This window comes from Cervus canadensis, chromosome 4 (genome assembly GCF_019320065.1).
Source record: "Cervus canadensis isolate Bull #8, Minnesota chromosome 4, ASM1932006v1, whole genome shotgun sequence".
NCBI lineage: Eukaryota > Metazoa > Chordata > Mammalia > Artiodactyla > Cervidae > Cervus > Cervus canadensis.
In genome coordinates, this window is record NC_057389.1 from 101,819,614 (window position 1) to 101,832,931 (window position 13,318).

A 13,318-nucleotide genomic window follows, 5' to 3' on the forward strand; every position below is an offset into this window, starting at 1 on the left:
TCTTGTCATTCATGGGATAAACGAACACCACTTGATCACAATTCACTATATTTACTACTACATTCTATTTGACTTATAATGGATATTTACACTTGCATGGATAGGTGAAGTGGCTCCACAATCTGCCTTGTCTTATAAACATTCTGTCTTATAAACATTAATAAAACCTGGTTTTATTAATAGTATCAAGCTTGCATTAAGCTGATGAAATGAACATTTTAATTTATTTTTCCCTTTTTTTTAAACTTGAAGAACATGTATAAGGTTTTCATCAATTGCTCTTTAAAAATTTATAAACTCTCACTTATAAGCCAAGTGGGGCTGATGATTATAAAAAGAGAAGTTCTTTAACCACTTCCTTTTCCTTATATCTTTTTTGAATATCCAGAGTCTGTTTTTTCTTGCACCAGTTTGGAATTTCATATTTCTGAGAATATGCTAATTTCATGTATTGTTTTAAATTTCTTAACTTATAATTTCTTTCTATTTTTATTAATTTTTAAATATCCATAATTTTTTTAGTTATTTCCCAATTTTAATTTTAGTTTTCTTATTGGCATCTTTTCTTTGTTTCCATCTTATTAGTCTTTTCTCATTCACCTGATATTGGCTGTCAGAAGCATAATATTTTCTGGATAGCTTCTTGATAATTATATGTAGATATGTAAATTTCCCTCATTCCCTCATACTATTTTAACTTAAAATATTTACATTTATGTTTAAATTATTTAATTATAAATATTTCTTTATTTCATGATTTACTACTGAAACAGAAGCATATTTAATACTGTATTGAGCTTTCTAACTTATGGAATTTCAAAAGCTATTTCTTCTCCATCGATTTCCAAATACAATGCATTGTAATCTATATAATATTTATACTTTGAAGTGGATGGAGGTTTCTCTTAGCCTTCAAACAAATTTCATTTAAGTCCTCTATGTTCTTGAAAGAAAATGTTTAATCTCTGGTGAGAGGCATAAGTACATTCAGGAACCTATGTCTGTATGTATTAATTGCATTATAATTCCCAAATTGCATTTCTGAACTCTTAAAATTTCCAACTTCAATTATTTTATCCAACTATCCAAAATTGATTTACCTCTTTGTATTTTATATCTATTTCACTGACATCGTCTATTTATTACTAACACTCCAGTGTATGTTGTTATATGTTAAATGATATTCAGGTCTCTAAAATTTTCTTCTACTCTTCATAAAATATTCTTCTTTTTCCTTTGGTGTGTGCATGTGTTTGTAACTTATTTTATTTCTTATTGAGGTTTTGTTAATTTACAACATTATATTAGATTCAGGTGTACAGTTTAGTAATTCAGTATTTTTACAGATTATATTCCATTCAAAGTTTCAAAGTTACTACAACATAATGACTATAATTCCCTATATTATACAGTATGTCTTTGTATATAGTAACTTGTATCTGTATTGTATAGTAGTTTGTATATGTTAATCCCAGTCCCTTAATTTTCTTCCTCTCCCCTTCCCTTTCCCTTTTGGTAACCACTAGCTTGTTTTCTTTATCTGTGAGTCTATTTGTATTGTTTTTTCGATTCCACATATAAGTGATATCTTACAGTGTTTGTCTCTCTCCATCTGATATGTTTCACTAAGAATAATATTCTCTAGGTCTGTTCATGGTTTCTGCAAATGACAGATTTCATTATTTTACTGGCTGAATTATAATCCATTGTATTTATAAACCACATCTTCTTTATCTGTTCTTCTGCTGATGGACAATTAGGTTGCTTCCATATCTTGGCTATTGTGAATAGTGCTGTTGTGATCATTGGGGTGAATGTACTTTTTGAACTAGTGTTTTCATTTTCTCCAGTTATACACCCAGGATTGGAATTGCCAGATCATATGGTAGTTCTGTTTATAGTTTTTTGAGGACCATCCATACTGTTCTGGCATCATTTAACATAAACACATTGCTCGGTGGAAGTTCCACTTCACTGTGGCAGCAGTGTCCTAGGCTTGCCATCCATGCACAGATCATTTCTCTAGGTAACTTGGTTCCTTTTAATGGAATAGGGTAACAGATGTTATAATCAGTCTTTCCTTAAATTCTCATTTTTTCTGCTTTCAGGATTACTTCTTCAGCTTTCCTTTGGTGCTTATTTGGCTGGGATACATTTGTCCATCATTTTATTTTCTTTTTGAAAGTGTTTATTTATTTTTTGACTGCACCATGTGGGATGGTTGTGCCATGTGGGATCTTTAGTTGCAGCCTATTCCTTTATTTTCAAACCTTTGCTTATGCTTCTTTAGGAAAGTAATACATAATTCAAAAAAAGATAGCTGAAGTGAGTACAAGTCAAACAGAATTAAAATAAATATAAAAGGGCTACTCAATAAAAGGACAAAGACTCTCAAAAAATTTTTAGAACCTCAATATCCAAATATATATGTTCTAGAATAGGCACAATGTTGAAGAGAATTTGACCTTGATTGTCTGTGTCTGCTATATCTGTGTCTTGCTTTACTGTTATCATAAAGATGAATGGCAGGGATTACTATGATTTACTCCATCTTATTGATGAAGATTCTGAGGCCCAGACAAGTTTAAAAAATAGTTATATAATATGAAGTGAAAGTGTTAGTGGCTCAGTCCTGTTTGACGCTTTGTGACCCCATGGCCTGTAGCCTGCCAGGCTCCCCTGTCCATGGAGTTCTCCATTCAAGAATACTGGAGTGGGTTGCCATTCCCTTCTGCAGGGGATCTCCCCAATCAGGGATGGAAACTGGGTCTTCCAGTTGCAGAATCTAGTTGCAGCTAGATTCTTTACCACCTGAGCCATCAGGGAAACTCGGGAAGTTATTTAGTATAGAGGTCTTCAATTGGCCCTTAATCTATGTTAGAGCCTCTCTTTTAATCACCGTGCCTTCATTCTGTTTCTGATCTCCCCAGATGCAGCATCCTCGTCTGATCAGAACTACAGCACAGTGTCTGAATTCATCCTCATCGGCTTCTCCAACTTCCCTCAGCAGCTCCTGCCCTCCTTCTTCCTGCTGTACCTGCTGATGTACCTGTTCACACTGCTGGGGAACCTGCTCATCATGGGCACCATCTGGAGGGAGCACAGCCTCCACACCCCCATGTACCTCTTCCTGTGTGCCCTCTCCATCTCCGAGATCCTGTTCACTGTTGCGGTCACCCCTCGCATGCTGGTGGACATGTTGTCCACCCACCGCTCCATCACCTTTGTGGCCTGTGCCAGCCAGATGTTCTTCTCCTTTACGTTTGGCTTCACCCACTCCTTCCTGCTCATGATCATGGGCTATGACCGCTACGTGGCCATCTGCCACCCCCTGCACTACAACGTGCTCATGAGCCCCCGTGACTGTGCCCGCCTTGTGTCCTGCTGCTGGGCTGGTGGCTCAGTCATGGGGATGATGTTGACACTGATCATTTTTCACCTCACCTTCTGTGGGTCTAATGAGATCCACCATTTTCTCTGCCACGTGTTTGCCCTCTTGAAGTTGGCCTGTGGGAAGGAGACAGCCACTGTATCCATGGCTGTGATTCTGCTTTGTGTCACGGCCCTGCTGGGGTGCTTATTCCTCATCTTCCTCTCCTATGTCTTCATCGTGGCTGCCATCTTGAGGATCCCCTCCACTGAGGGCCGTCACAAGACCTTCTCCACCTGTGTCTCCCACCTTACCATAGTGGTTGTGCACTACGGTTTTGCTTCCATCATCTACCTCAAGCCCAAGGGGGCCCATTCTATGGACAGTAACACGCTTATGGCCACCACCTACACAGTCTTCACCCCCTTTCTTAGCCCCATCATTTTCAGCCTTAGGAATAAGGAGCTGAAGAACGCCATACAGAGAAGCTTCCGCAGAACTTTCTGTCCCTTAAGTTCCTGATGGCCAGTTAGGTGGTATGGAAGTTGACAGAAGCTTTGGGCTTAATAATGTCTGTCTCCATAAAACTCTTGCAATGATTCAGGTCTGCAGAGTATCCATACTCCAATGCAATTTCATGCATACTGTTTGTTTTTCTCCTATATTTCCCTCTCTTCCATAAGTTCTATCATCATGATCTTTAAATTATTTTCAGTGAGAGGAACTTCATCCCATTATCTATGCCTTTCTATAGGCAGGTGGGGGCCATCAGAAGAACGAGTGAGGACTCTGACATATGTGGTTCTTCTTGAATAGACAGCAAGGAGAAGATTTTATTCCTCTGTCCTCAAAGATAAGAATAAACAAAATAACCTAAAGATAGTAACAAATGCTGTCAGAATTGAGTCTTTTTATGCATAAAGTACTGTGCCTAGTGCTTTATTATTATTGACATATGCTAATTATTACAAATGTACAATGGAAAATAAAGTAATTGTCAGAGAAAATGGCTTACTGTTTACAGTTTCTCACTTGGTTTTGGAGTTATAGACAGAAAAGGAAGTCTTTCTGTTGAGCTGAACTGAGTGAACTATGGAAGAATTCAAAGTAGAGAGAGCAACTGTGAGAGTGAGGGAGAGTCAGAGAGGGAGGAAGACAAAGCGGGCAAGTAGTATTTGAGCTCATTAGATCTGATCACTCAATGGATTAAAGCATATACGGGGCAAAACCTGGGCAAGATGAGAGGAGAGGAGGTTGCTAATAGCAATCTGCATAAGAAGAAAGGGAAGAAAGGAAAGAGGCTGGAGGGAGGAAGGGAGAAGCAGAGAAAGAATTGGAGGGGAGAGAAAAGGAAGTGGGATGGGTGCTTAGGTAAGAACATGGACATATTAAATGGTGTTATTATCCAACATCTTATGGAAATCTCTATTTTTCCCACACATATGGTGGTTCAGTTGCTAAATGTCTGACTCTTGTGACTCCATGGATTGTAGCCTGCCAGGCTCCTCTATCCTCTGTCCATGGGATTCTCTGGACAAGAATTCTGGAGTGGGTTACCATTTTCTTCTCCAGAGAATCTTCCTTTCCCACACATAATTTTCAGTAAAACATCAATTTTTACTACTCTATTATACTTGCATGTCTTTGAGAAGTGTGTTAAAAGGCAAAATGTTGTCTCAAGATTACACTAAGAGAGGTCAGAGGCCAAAGATGGGTACCTTCATTGTGCAGATGGGAAATGTTGGTTGAAGTCACATAAATGTGAATGGAGGGAATCACGAGGCATTTTATGTCTATCTGAGTCCCACACTGGTGTTTGGGAATATATATCACTGAGGACCAAGAAAGGGAACCTGATGTGGGATGTCAATTGTTAACTCAAAGATGAGGCCAAATATTTGGGTTGAGGGAGAAGATCTTTTATAAAGGATAAACCTTTTATAAAAGGATAAACCCACAGCCACCAGTCATGTCATTGGCATACAAAAGACACTCTAATCAGAGGGTCAGGAACCAAAGACAACGCCAAAAGACCTAATCTGTCAGTCAGTCACTTTAGTCCCTCAGTCGTGTTTGATTCTTTGCGACCCCATGGACTGCAGCATGCCAGGCTTCCCTGTCCATCACCAACTCCCAGAGCTTACTCAAACTCATGTCCATCGAGTCAGTGATGCCATCCAACCATCTTATCCTCTGTCGTTCCCTTCTCCTCCTGCCTTCAATCTTGCCCATCATCAGGGTCTTTTCTAGTGAGTCAGTTCTTCACATCAGGTGGCCAAAGTATTGGAGTTTCAGCTTCAGCATCAGTCCTTCCAATGGATATTCAGGACTGATTTCCTTTAGGATAGACTGGTTGGATCTCCTTGCTGTCCAAGAGACACTCAAGAGTCTTCTCCAACCCACAGTTCAAAAGCATCAATTCTTTGGCCCTCAGCTTGTCTTTATAGTCCAACTCTCATATCCATACATGACTACTGGAAAAACCATAGCTTTGACTAGACAGACCTTTGTTGGTAAAGTAATGTCTCTGCTTTTTAATTTGCTGTCTAGGTTGATCATAGCTTTCCTTCCAAGGAGCAAGTGTCTTTTAATTTTATGGCTGCAGTCACTATCTGCAGTGATTTTGGAGCCCAAGAAAATAAAGTCTCTCACTGTTTCCATTGTTTCTCCATCTATTTTCCATGACGTGATGGGACTGGATGCCATGATCTTAGTTTTCTGAAAGTTGAGTTTTAAGCCAATTTTTTCACTCTCCTCTTTCACTTTCATCAAGAGATTCTTTAGTTCTTCGCTTTCTGCCATATAGTTATGTTTTATGACATCATTGGGAGACCTATATGAACATCACACTCTCTGGTTTGAACTAACAGGACTATGGGAATAGGGTAGAATTTGATTGGGAGAAGAGGCAACTTTTGGCCAATATGGCCAGAAGACATTCGTTACACAAGGAAAATGACTCTCCAAGACCCAGCTCCAAATGACTCTTATTCTGAAAAGCCATCCAGCTGTCCTCTCCTGAGGACACAGTCCTACAATCTCACTCTTGGCTCCTCCAGCCTCTGCCTTCCCTCTGACCCTACCTTGACCCCAGTGGATTGAGGACATCTGTTTCCAGCCCTATCTCCCCCAGAGATTGGGAGCTCCTCAGTCCTCAGCAGGGGCTCATGTCTCTCTGGGCAGAGGAGAGACTCATGACCTTTGTGTATGTGGATAATGAAAGGAAGGAGTAGATGCTACAAGCTCCCAAAGGTCCCTTGAAGTCCCTCTCCATCTCCCCAGACCCTGAGGACAAAGCTTCTAGGTTGGCTTCCTGGGGATCAGCCCGCTGGAAACCCACAGCAGGGATAAAGCACACAGGATCACTTCCAGGAGCCCGAGGTGCAACTCCAGCCCTGCGTGGGCACCACTGACAGCATCAGGCAGGAGAGCGTCTTCTGCCTTCCCCTGCTGGCTGCTTCATGGAAGAGGCAGGCCAGGCTGCAGGCAATCAGAAGGCAGAGGGTAGGAAAGCAGAATCAGACAGCTGTGGGTAGCTCTGGCCAGCCTGGGGATGGAGTCAGGGCTGGGGAGAAGGTCCAAAAGAGAGGATTTCATTCCCAAGAGGCTGCTGGGGCTCTTCTGTGTCTATCCATTCTGAACCATTGGTTCTCACCCAGCCTAGGCTTGCTTTGCTGCTCCTAGGTCAGCAGTTCTTAACCTGGGGTGGTTCTGTCCTACAGTCGACATTGGACATGTTCAGAGATAGCTTGGTTGTCATGATCTTGGGAGAGAGGGATGCTACAGACATCTGGTGTCTTAATGCCTGGGATGCTGTTACATACTGAGCAAATGTAACAGTCTGGCACTCCTGTTCCAACTGATGAACCATTATGGATCAGTTATTATTAACTGAAGTTCATAATTTACCTTAGAAGTCTCTCTTTGTGTTATAACTTCTATGAATTTTAACAAATTTATTATAATATGGTATGAATTTGCTGGTGTACAGAGCATGTTGATTCTTAATTTTCACCATTCTACATTCCAACCAGCAGTGCAGGAGGATTCCCCTCTCCCCATTGCCCAATCACCACAGCATTTTCCAATTTGGCAAATTGAATATGTACGTGTGAATATGCACACAGTGAAATTCCATTGCTTTCATTCATTCCCCCCAGTCCTTTTTTGAGCATCTTTTCATTTGCCTGAGTAGCTCTTGTGATTTCTCTTTTTGTATCCTTTGCTCATACCTATATCGAGGTACCTACTTCTTCTTTATTCTTCTTGAGAATGTTACCTGTTTTAGACAATGCAGATGGATGATCTTGTACCAATTTTCCATCTGCCTGTTAACTTTATTCAGGGTATCTTTTGTGGAAACAAAATTCAAAACACTGATGTTTTCCTGTCACCTCTAGGTTTGTGCTTTAGGAGTTTTGTTTAGGAAGTCCGTCTCCACTCACAGCTTGATCAACAAAGTAATTCTCATACACTTCCCCCCATTAACTTTATGGTTTATATTTCATATATATGTCTTGAATCCATCTGGATTCCACCCTGTATGTGGTCTTGAGGAGAAATTCAGATGAAGTTTGCTTCATAAAAGACCCTGTCTTCCCACCAGAAATGAGTAAACAATGCATCTTTTCCTTTATATGTGCTGCCACATTTATCATATATTAGATTTTTTATAATGATGGGTATTTTCTGAGATATGCATTCAATTTACCAGTGTCTTTTTCTGTTCTTGGTTCACATTGTTAAAAGTGACTGTGACTCTCTAATGTGTCACAACATCTGGGAAGACATACACTATTTCTCCTGTTTGCTTCAATTTATAAGATGTATAGTTTCACTCTGACTTTGTTTTTAGAAGAAGGTTAGTATAATTATTAAATTTATAATCCATTAATGGAGTAGTTAATGCAATTGTGCTGACAGGATAATTTAGGGAAGGAGAGATATTATTACCATATTAGGTCATCCCATTCATGAGTATGTATGATTTTACATGTATTCCAGTCATCCTCTACATGTTTGTTATAGGCTAAAATATTTGTCTCAGGAGGTATTGCATGTCTTTGGTTAAATCCTAGATATTTTGTATAAGAGCTTTTCAAAATGTCATATGAGGACCCATGGGGTTCCAGGGACCATTTCTCGAGGGCCTTATTTTCAGGTCCTTATTTTCCCAGCTCGTGTCAGGATGTATTTTTGTCATATGCTTTATTGCCACAGATGAAGTTAAGCATCAAATACCAAAATCTAGTTGTCTTGCAGTAGGCCAGAAATGGAACATATTTGAGAAAATCTGAAACCAGACCACTATTCTCACTACTTGGTTTTTGAAAATGCAGCTGCTTTCCTAAAAGTGTTGCTATATTAGAATGTAACAGGTTTATTATTGTTCTTTTAAATGTGTTAATACTAAACATTGTAAATCATTCTCAGATTCAATTTCTAAAATGGTGAAGATCAGTAGTTATAACTCACCCGAAGAAAAGACCTTTTGCAAACACAATAATTTTTGTTTAAAGGACCCTGAGAACAAGATGTTTGCAGCTTTTCTTTATAGTCTGTGTCACTACTGACAGTCTTATACTCAGTTCAGTCATTCAGTCTTTCTGACTCTTTGCGACCCCATGGACTGCAGCATGCCAGGCTTCCCTGTCCCTCACGAAATCCCGGAGCTTGCTCAAACTCATGTCCATCGAGTCAGTGATGCCATTCAACCATCTTATCCTCTGTCATCTCCTTTTCCTCCTGCCTTCAATCTTTCCCAGCATCAGGGTCTTTTCTAGTGAGTCAGTACTTCACATCAGGTGGCCAAAGTACTGGGGATTCAGCTTCAACATCAGTCCTTCCAATGAATATTCAGGACTGATTTCCTCTGGAGTGATTGGTTTGATCTCCTTGAAGTCCAAGGGACTTTCAAGAGTCTTCTCCAACACCACAGTTCAAAAACATCAATTCTTCAGTGCTCAGCTTTCTTCATAGTCCAACTCTCACATCCATGCATGACTACTGGATAAACCATAGCTTTGACTAGATGAAACTTTGTTGACAAAGTGATGTCTCTACTTTTTAATATGCTGTCTAGGTTTGTCATAGCTTTTCTTCCAAAGAGCAAGCATCTTTTAATTTCATGGCTGCAGTTACCATCTGCAGTGATTTTGGAGCCCCCAAAATAAAGTCTCTCACTGTTTCCACTGTTTCCCCATCTATTTGCCATGAAGTGATGGGACCAGATGCGATGATCTTAGTTTTTTGAATGTTGAGTTTTAACCCAGCTTTTTCACTGGGTTTTCCTCCTCTTTCACTTTCATCAAGAGGCTCTTTAGTTCTTCGCTTTCTGCCATAAGTGTGGTGTCATCTGCATATCTGAGGTTATTGACATTTCTCCCAGCAATCTTGATTCAAGCTTGTGCCTCATCCAGTCTGGCATTTCACATGATGTACTCTGCATACGAGTTAAATAAGCAGGATGACAATACACAGGCTTGACATAATCCTTTCCCAATTTGGAACCAGTCTGTTGTTCCATGTCCAGTGCTAATTGTTGCTTCTTGACCTGCATACAGATTTCTCAGAAGGCAGGTAAGGTGTTCTGCTATTCCCATCTCTTCAAGAATTTTCCACAGTTTGTTGTTATCTACACAGTCAAAGGCTTTGGTGTAATCAATAAAGCAGAAGTAGATATTTTTCTGGTATTCTCTTGCTTTTTTGATGATCCAACGGAAGTTGGCAATTTGATCTCTGGTTTCTCTGCCTTTTCTAAATCCAGCTAGAACATCTGGAAGTTCACAGTTCACGTACTGTTGAAGCCTGGCTTGGAGAATTTTGAGCATTACTTTACTAGTGTGTGAGATGAGTGGAATTGTGCAGTAGTTTGAACATTCTTTGGTATTGCCTTACTTTGGGATTGGGATGAAAATTGACCTTTTCCAGTCCTGTGGCCATTGCTGAGTTTTCCAAATTTACTGACAAGTTGAGTGCAGCACTTTCACAGCATCATCTTTCAGGATTTGAAGCAGCTCAACTGGAATTCCATCACCTCCACTAGCTTTGTTCGTAGTGTTGCTCCCTAAGGCCCACTTGACTTTGCATTCCAGGATGTCTGGCTCCAGGTGAGTGATCACATCATGGTTATCTGGGTCATGAAGATCATTTTGTATAGTTCTTCTGTGTATTCTTGCCACCTCTTCTTAACGTTTTCTGCTTCTGTTAAGTCCATACCATTTCTGTCCTTTTTTGTGCCCATCTTTGCATGAAATGTTCCCTTGGTTTCTTTAATTTTCTTGAAGAGATCTCTAGTCTTTAGTATTCTATTGTTTTCCTCTATTTCTTTGCACTGATCACTGAGGAAGGCTTTCTTATCTCTCCTTGCTATTCTTTGGAACTCTGCATTCAAATAGATATATCTTTCCTTTTCTCCTTTGCCTTTAGTTTCTCTTCTTTTCTCAGCTATTTGTAAGGCCTCCACAGACAAAATTTTGACTTTTTGCATTTCTTTTTCTTGGGGATGGTGTTGATCACTGCCTCCTGTACCGTGTCATGAAACTCCATCCATAGTTCTTCAGGCCCTCTGTCTGTCAGATCTAATCCTTGAATCTATTTGTCATTTCCACTGTATAATTCTAACGGACTTGATTTAGGTCAGATCCAAATGGTCTACTGGTTTTCCTACTTTTCTTCAAGTCTGAATTTTGCAATAAGTAGTTCATGATCTGAACCACTGTTAGCTCCCAGTCTTGTTTTTGCTGACTTATTTTTGCTCCCCATCTTGTTTTTTCTCCATCTTTGGCTGAAAAGAATATAATCAATCTGATTTCAATATTGACCAGATGTCCATTTGTAGAGTCCTCTCTTGTGTTGTTGGAAGAGGGTGTTTGCTATGACCAGTCCATTCTCTTGGCAAAACTCTATTAGCCTTTGCCCTGTCTTATCCTACTTAACTTAAATTATATGTGTTGAATGATAATCACTGGTGTAATACTATGAGAAACACTATGTTTCTTTGTTGTCAATCTTGCCTTCTGAAACTTTGTGCTTCTTATGTTCTAATAAACTTCATTTTCATTCTTTCTCCTTCGCTGTGTGCATAATCATGTTTCTTCCCTTCCAACCTGGTATGCCTTCTCTCTTTTTCTTTCCTTAGTGCACTGCTCATGGCTTTCAGTTCCATGTTAAAGGACAGCAGAGACAACCTTGGATTCTTGCTCCTAAAATAATGCATCTAAAGTTCCCCATTAGCAAACTATGTGCTAGTTTTGTAGCATATATTCTGCTTGAAGGTGTTTTTGCACTGAAATGCAGTTGAGTTTTACAATGTTACATGATTTTCTGGTGTACAGCATAATGACCTGGTAATTTTACAGAGTACGTTATGTTAAAAGTTATTATAGGACAATGGCTATAATATCCTATGCTATACAATATTTCTTTGTTGCTTATCTATTTATACACAGAAGTTGGTAACTCTTAATCTCCACCCTTAATTTTTCCCTCACCCTTTCCCTCACCCCTTTGGTACTCACTAGTTTGTTTTCTGTACCTGTGAGTCTGTCTCTGTTTACATATACATTTGTGTGCATTAGTTTTTAGATTACAGTTATATGTGATATCATGCAATATTTGTATTTTTCTTTCTTATTTCACAAAGTATAATATTGTCTGGGTCCACCCAGCTGTTGCAAGTGGCAGAATTCCGTTCTTTTTGTGGCTGAATAATATTCCATTATATATATTATTTATATTGATAATATTATTAATCTTCTTAAACCATTCATCTCTCTGCTGTTTGGGCACTTGGGATACTCCAAATCATGTCTATTGTAAATTGTGCTGCTATGAACAATTTATTTTCAGATAAGTTTTTTCATTTCTTCCAAATGTATAACCAGGAGTGGAATTGCTAAATAATATGGTAATTCTGTTTTTATTTTTTTTTAGAAACTTCTATACTGTTTTTCATAGTGGCTGCAGCAATTTACATTGCCATGAACAATGTGCAAGGGTTCCCTTTTCTTCACATCATCTGCAACATTTGCTATTTCTAGACTTTGTTGATAGCCCTTCTGACACATGTGAGATGATAGCTCTTTTCATTGTTTGCATTTCTCTAATAATTAGCAAAGGTTGAGCATCTTTTCCTGTTCCTGTTAGCCAACTGTATATCTTCTTTGGAAAACTGATGACTCATATCTTCTGCCTATTTTTTATTAGGTTGTTTTTTTATATTGAGATGTATGATTATGTTTTGTATACTAACCTTTCTCAGTCATGGTATTTGCAAATATTTTCTTGCATTCTGTAAGCTGTTTTCTTGTTTTGTCCATGTTTCCTTTGCTGTGCAAATGTTTTTATTTATTTATTTTTATAAAAGATAACTTTTTTTCATTTATTTTTATTAGTTGGAGGCTAATTACTTTACAATATTGCAGTGGTTTTTGCCATACATTGACATGAATTTAGAAAGATGGTAACGATAACCCTATATGCAAGAAAGAAAAAGCTTTTAAAGTTAATTAGGTTCCATGCACTTATCTTTGCTTTTCCTTTTGGTTTAGGAGACAAAAATATTGCTCTAATTTATGTCAAAGTGTGTTCTGCCAACGTTTTTCCCCAGCAGTTTCACGGTTTCCAGTCTTACATTTAAGTCTTTAATCCATTTCAGTTTATTTTTTAATATGTTGTGAGAAAATGTTCTAATGTCCTTGTTTTACATCTAGTTCAGTTTTTCCAGCAACACTTAATGAAGAGACCATCTTTTCTCCATTTGTATTCTGGCCTATTTTGTCATAGATTAAATGAACATAGGTGCGTGGGTTTGTTTATGATCTCTCCATTCTGTTCCATTGATTGCGTGTGTCTGTTTTGTACCAGTACCTATAGTGTATATTCTTTACCTAGCTAAGAAAAGCCCTTACCATAACATGTTGCAGAGGCTTTTTAAAATCATAAATG

At 38.7% G+C, this 13,318-nt stretch overlaps 1 protein-coding gene across 1 annotated transcript; it reads left to right on the top strand.

Annotated features, from left to right (window-relative positions):
- Window positions 1-3,001: 3,001 nt before the first annotated feature.
- On the top strand, window positions 3,002-3,892 carry LOC122440666 (olfactory receptor 10H4-like). The gene has a single exon (XM_043467188.1). It carries the CDS (start codon window positions 3,044-3,046, stop codon window positions 3,890-3,892), a length of 849 nt encoding a protein of 282 aa, XP_043323123.1. The 5' UTR covers window positions 3,002-3,043.
- The last annotated feature ends 9,426 nt before the right edge of the window (window positions 3,893-13,318 follow it).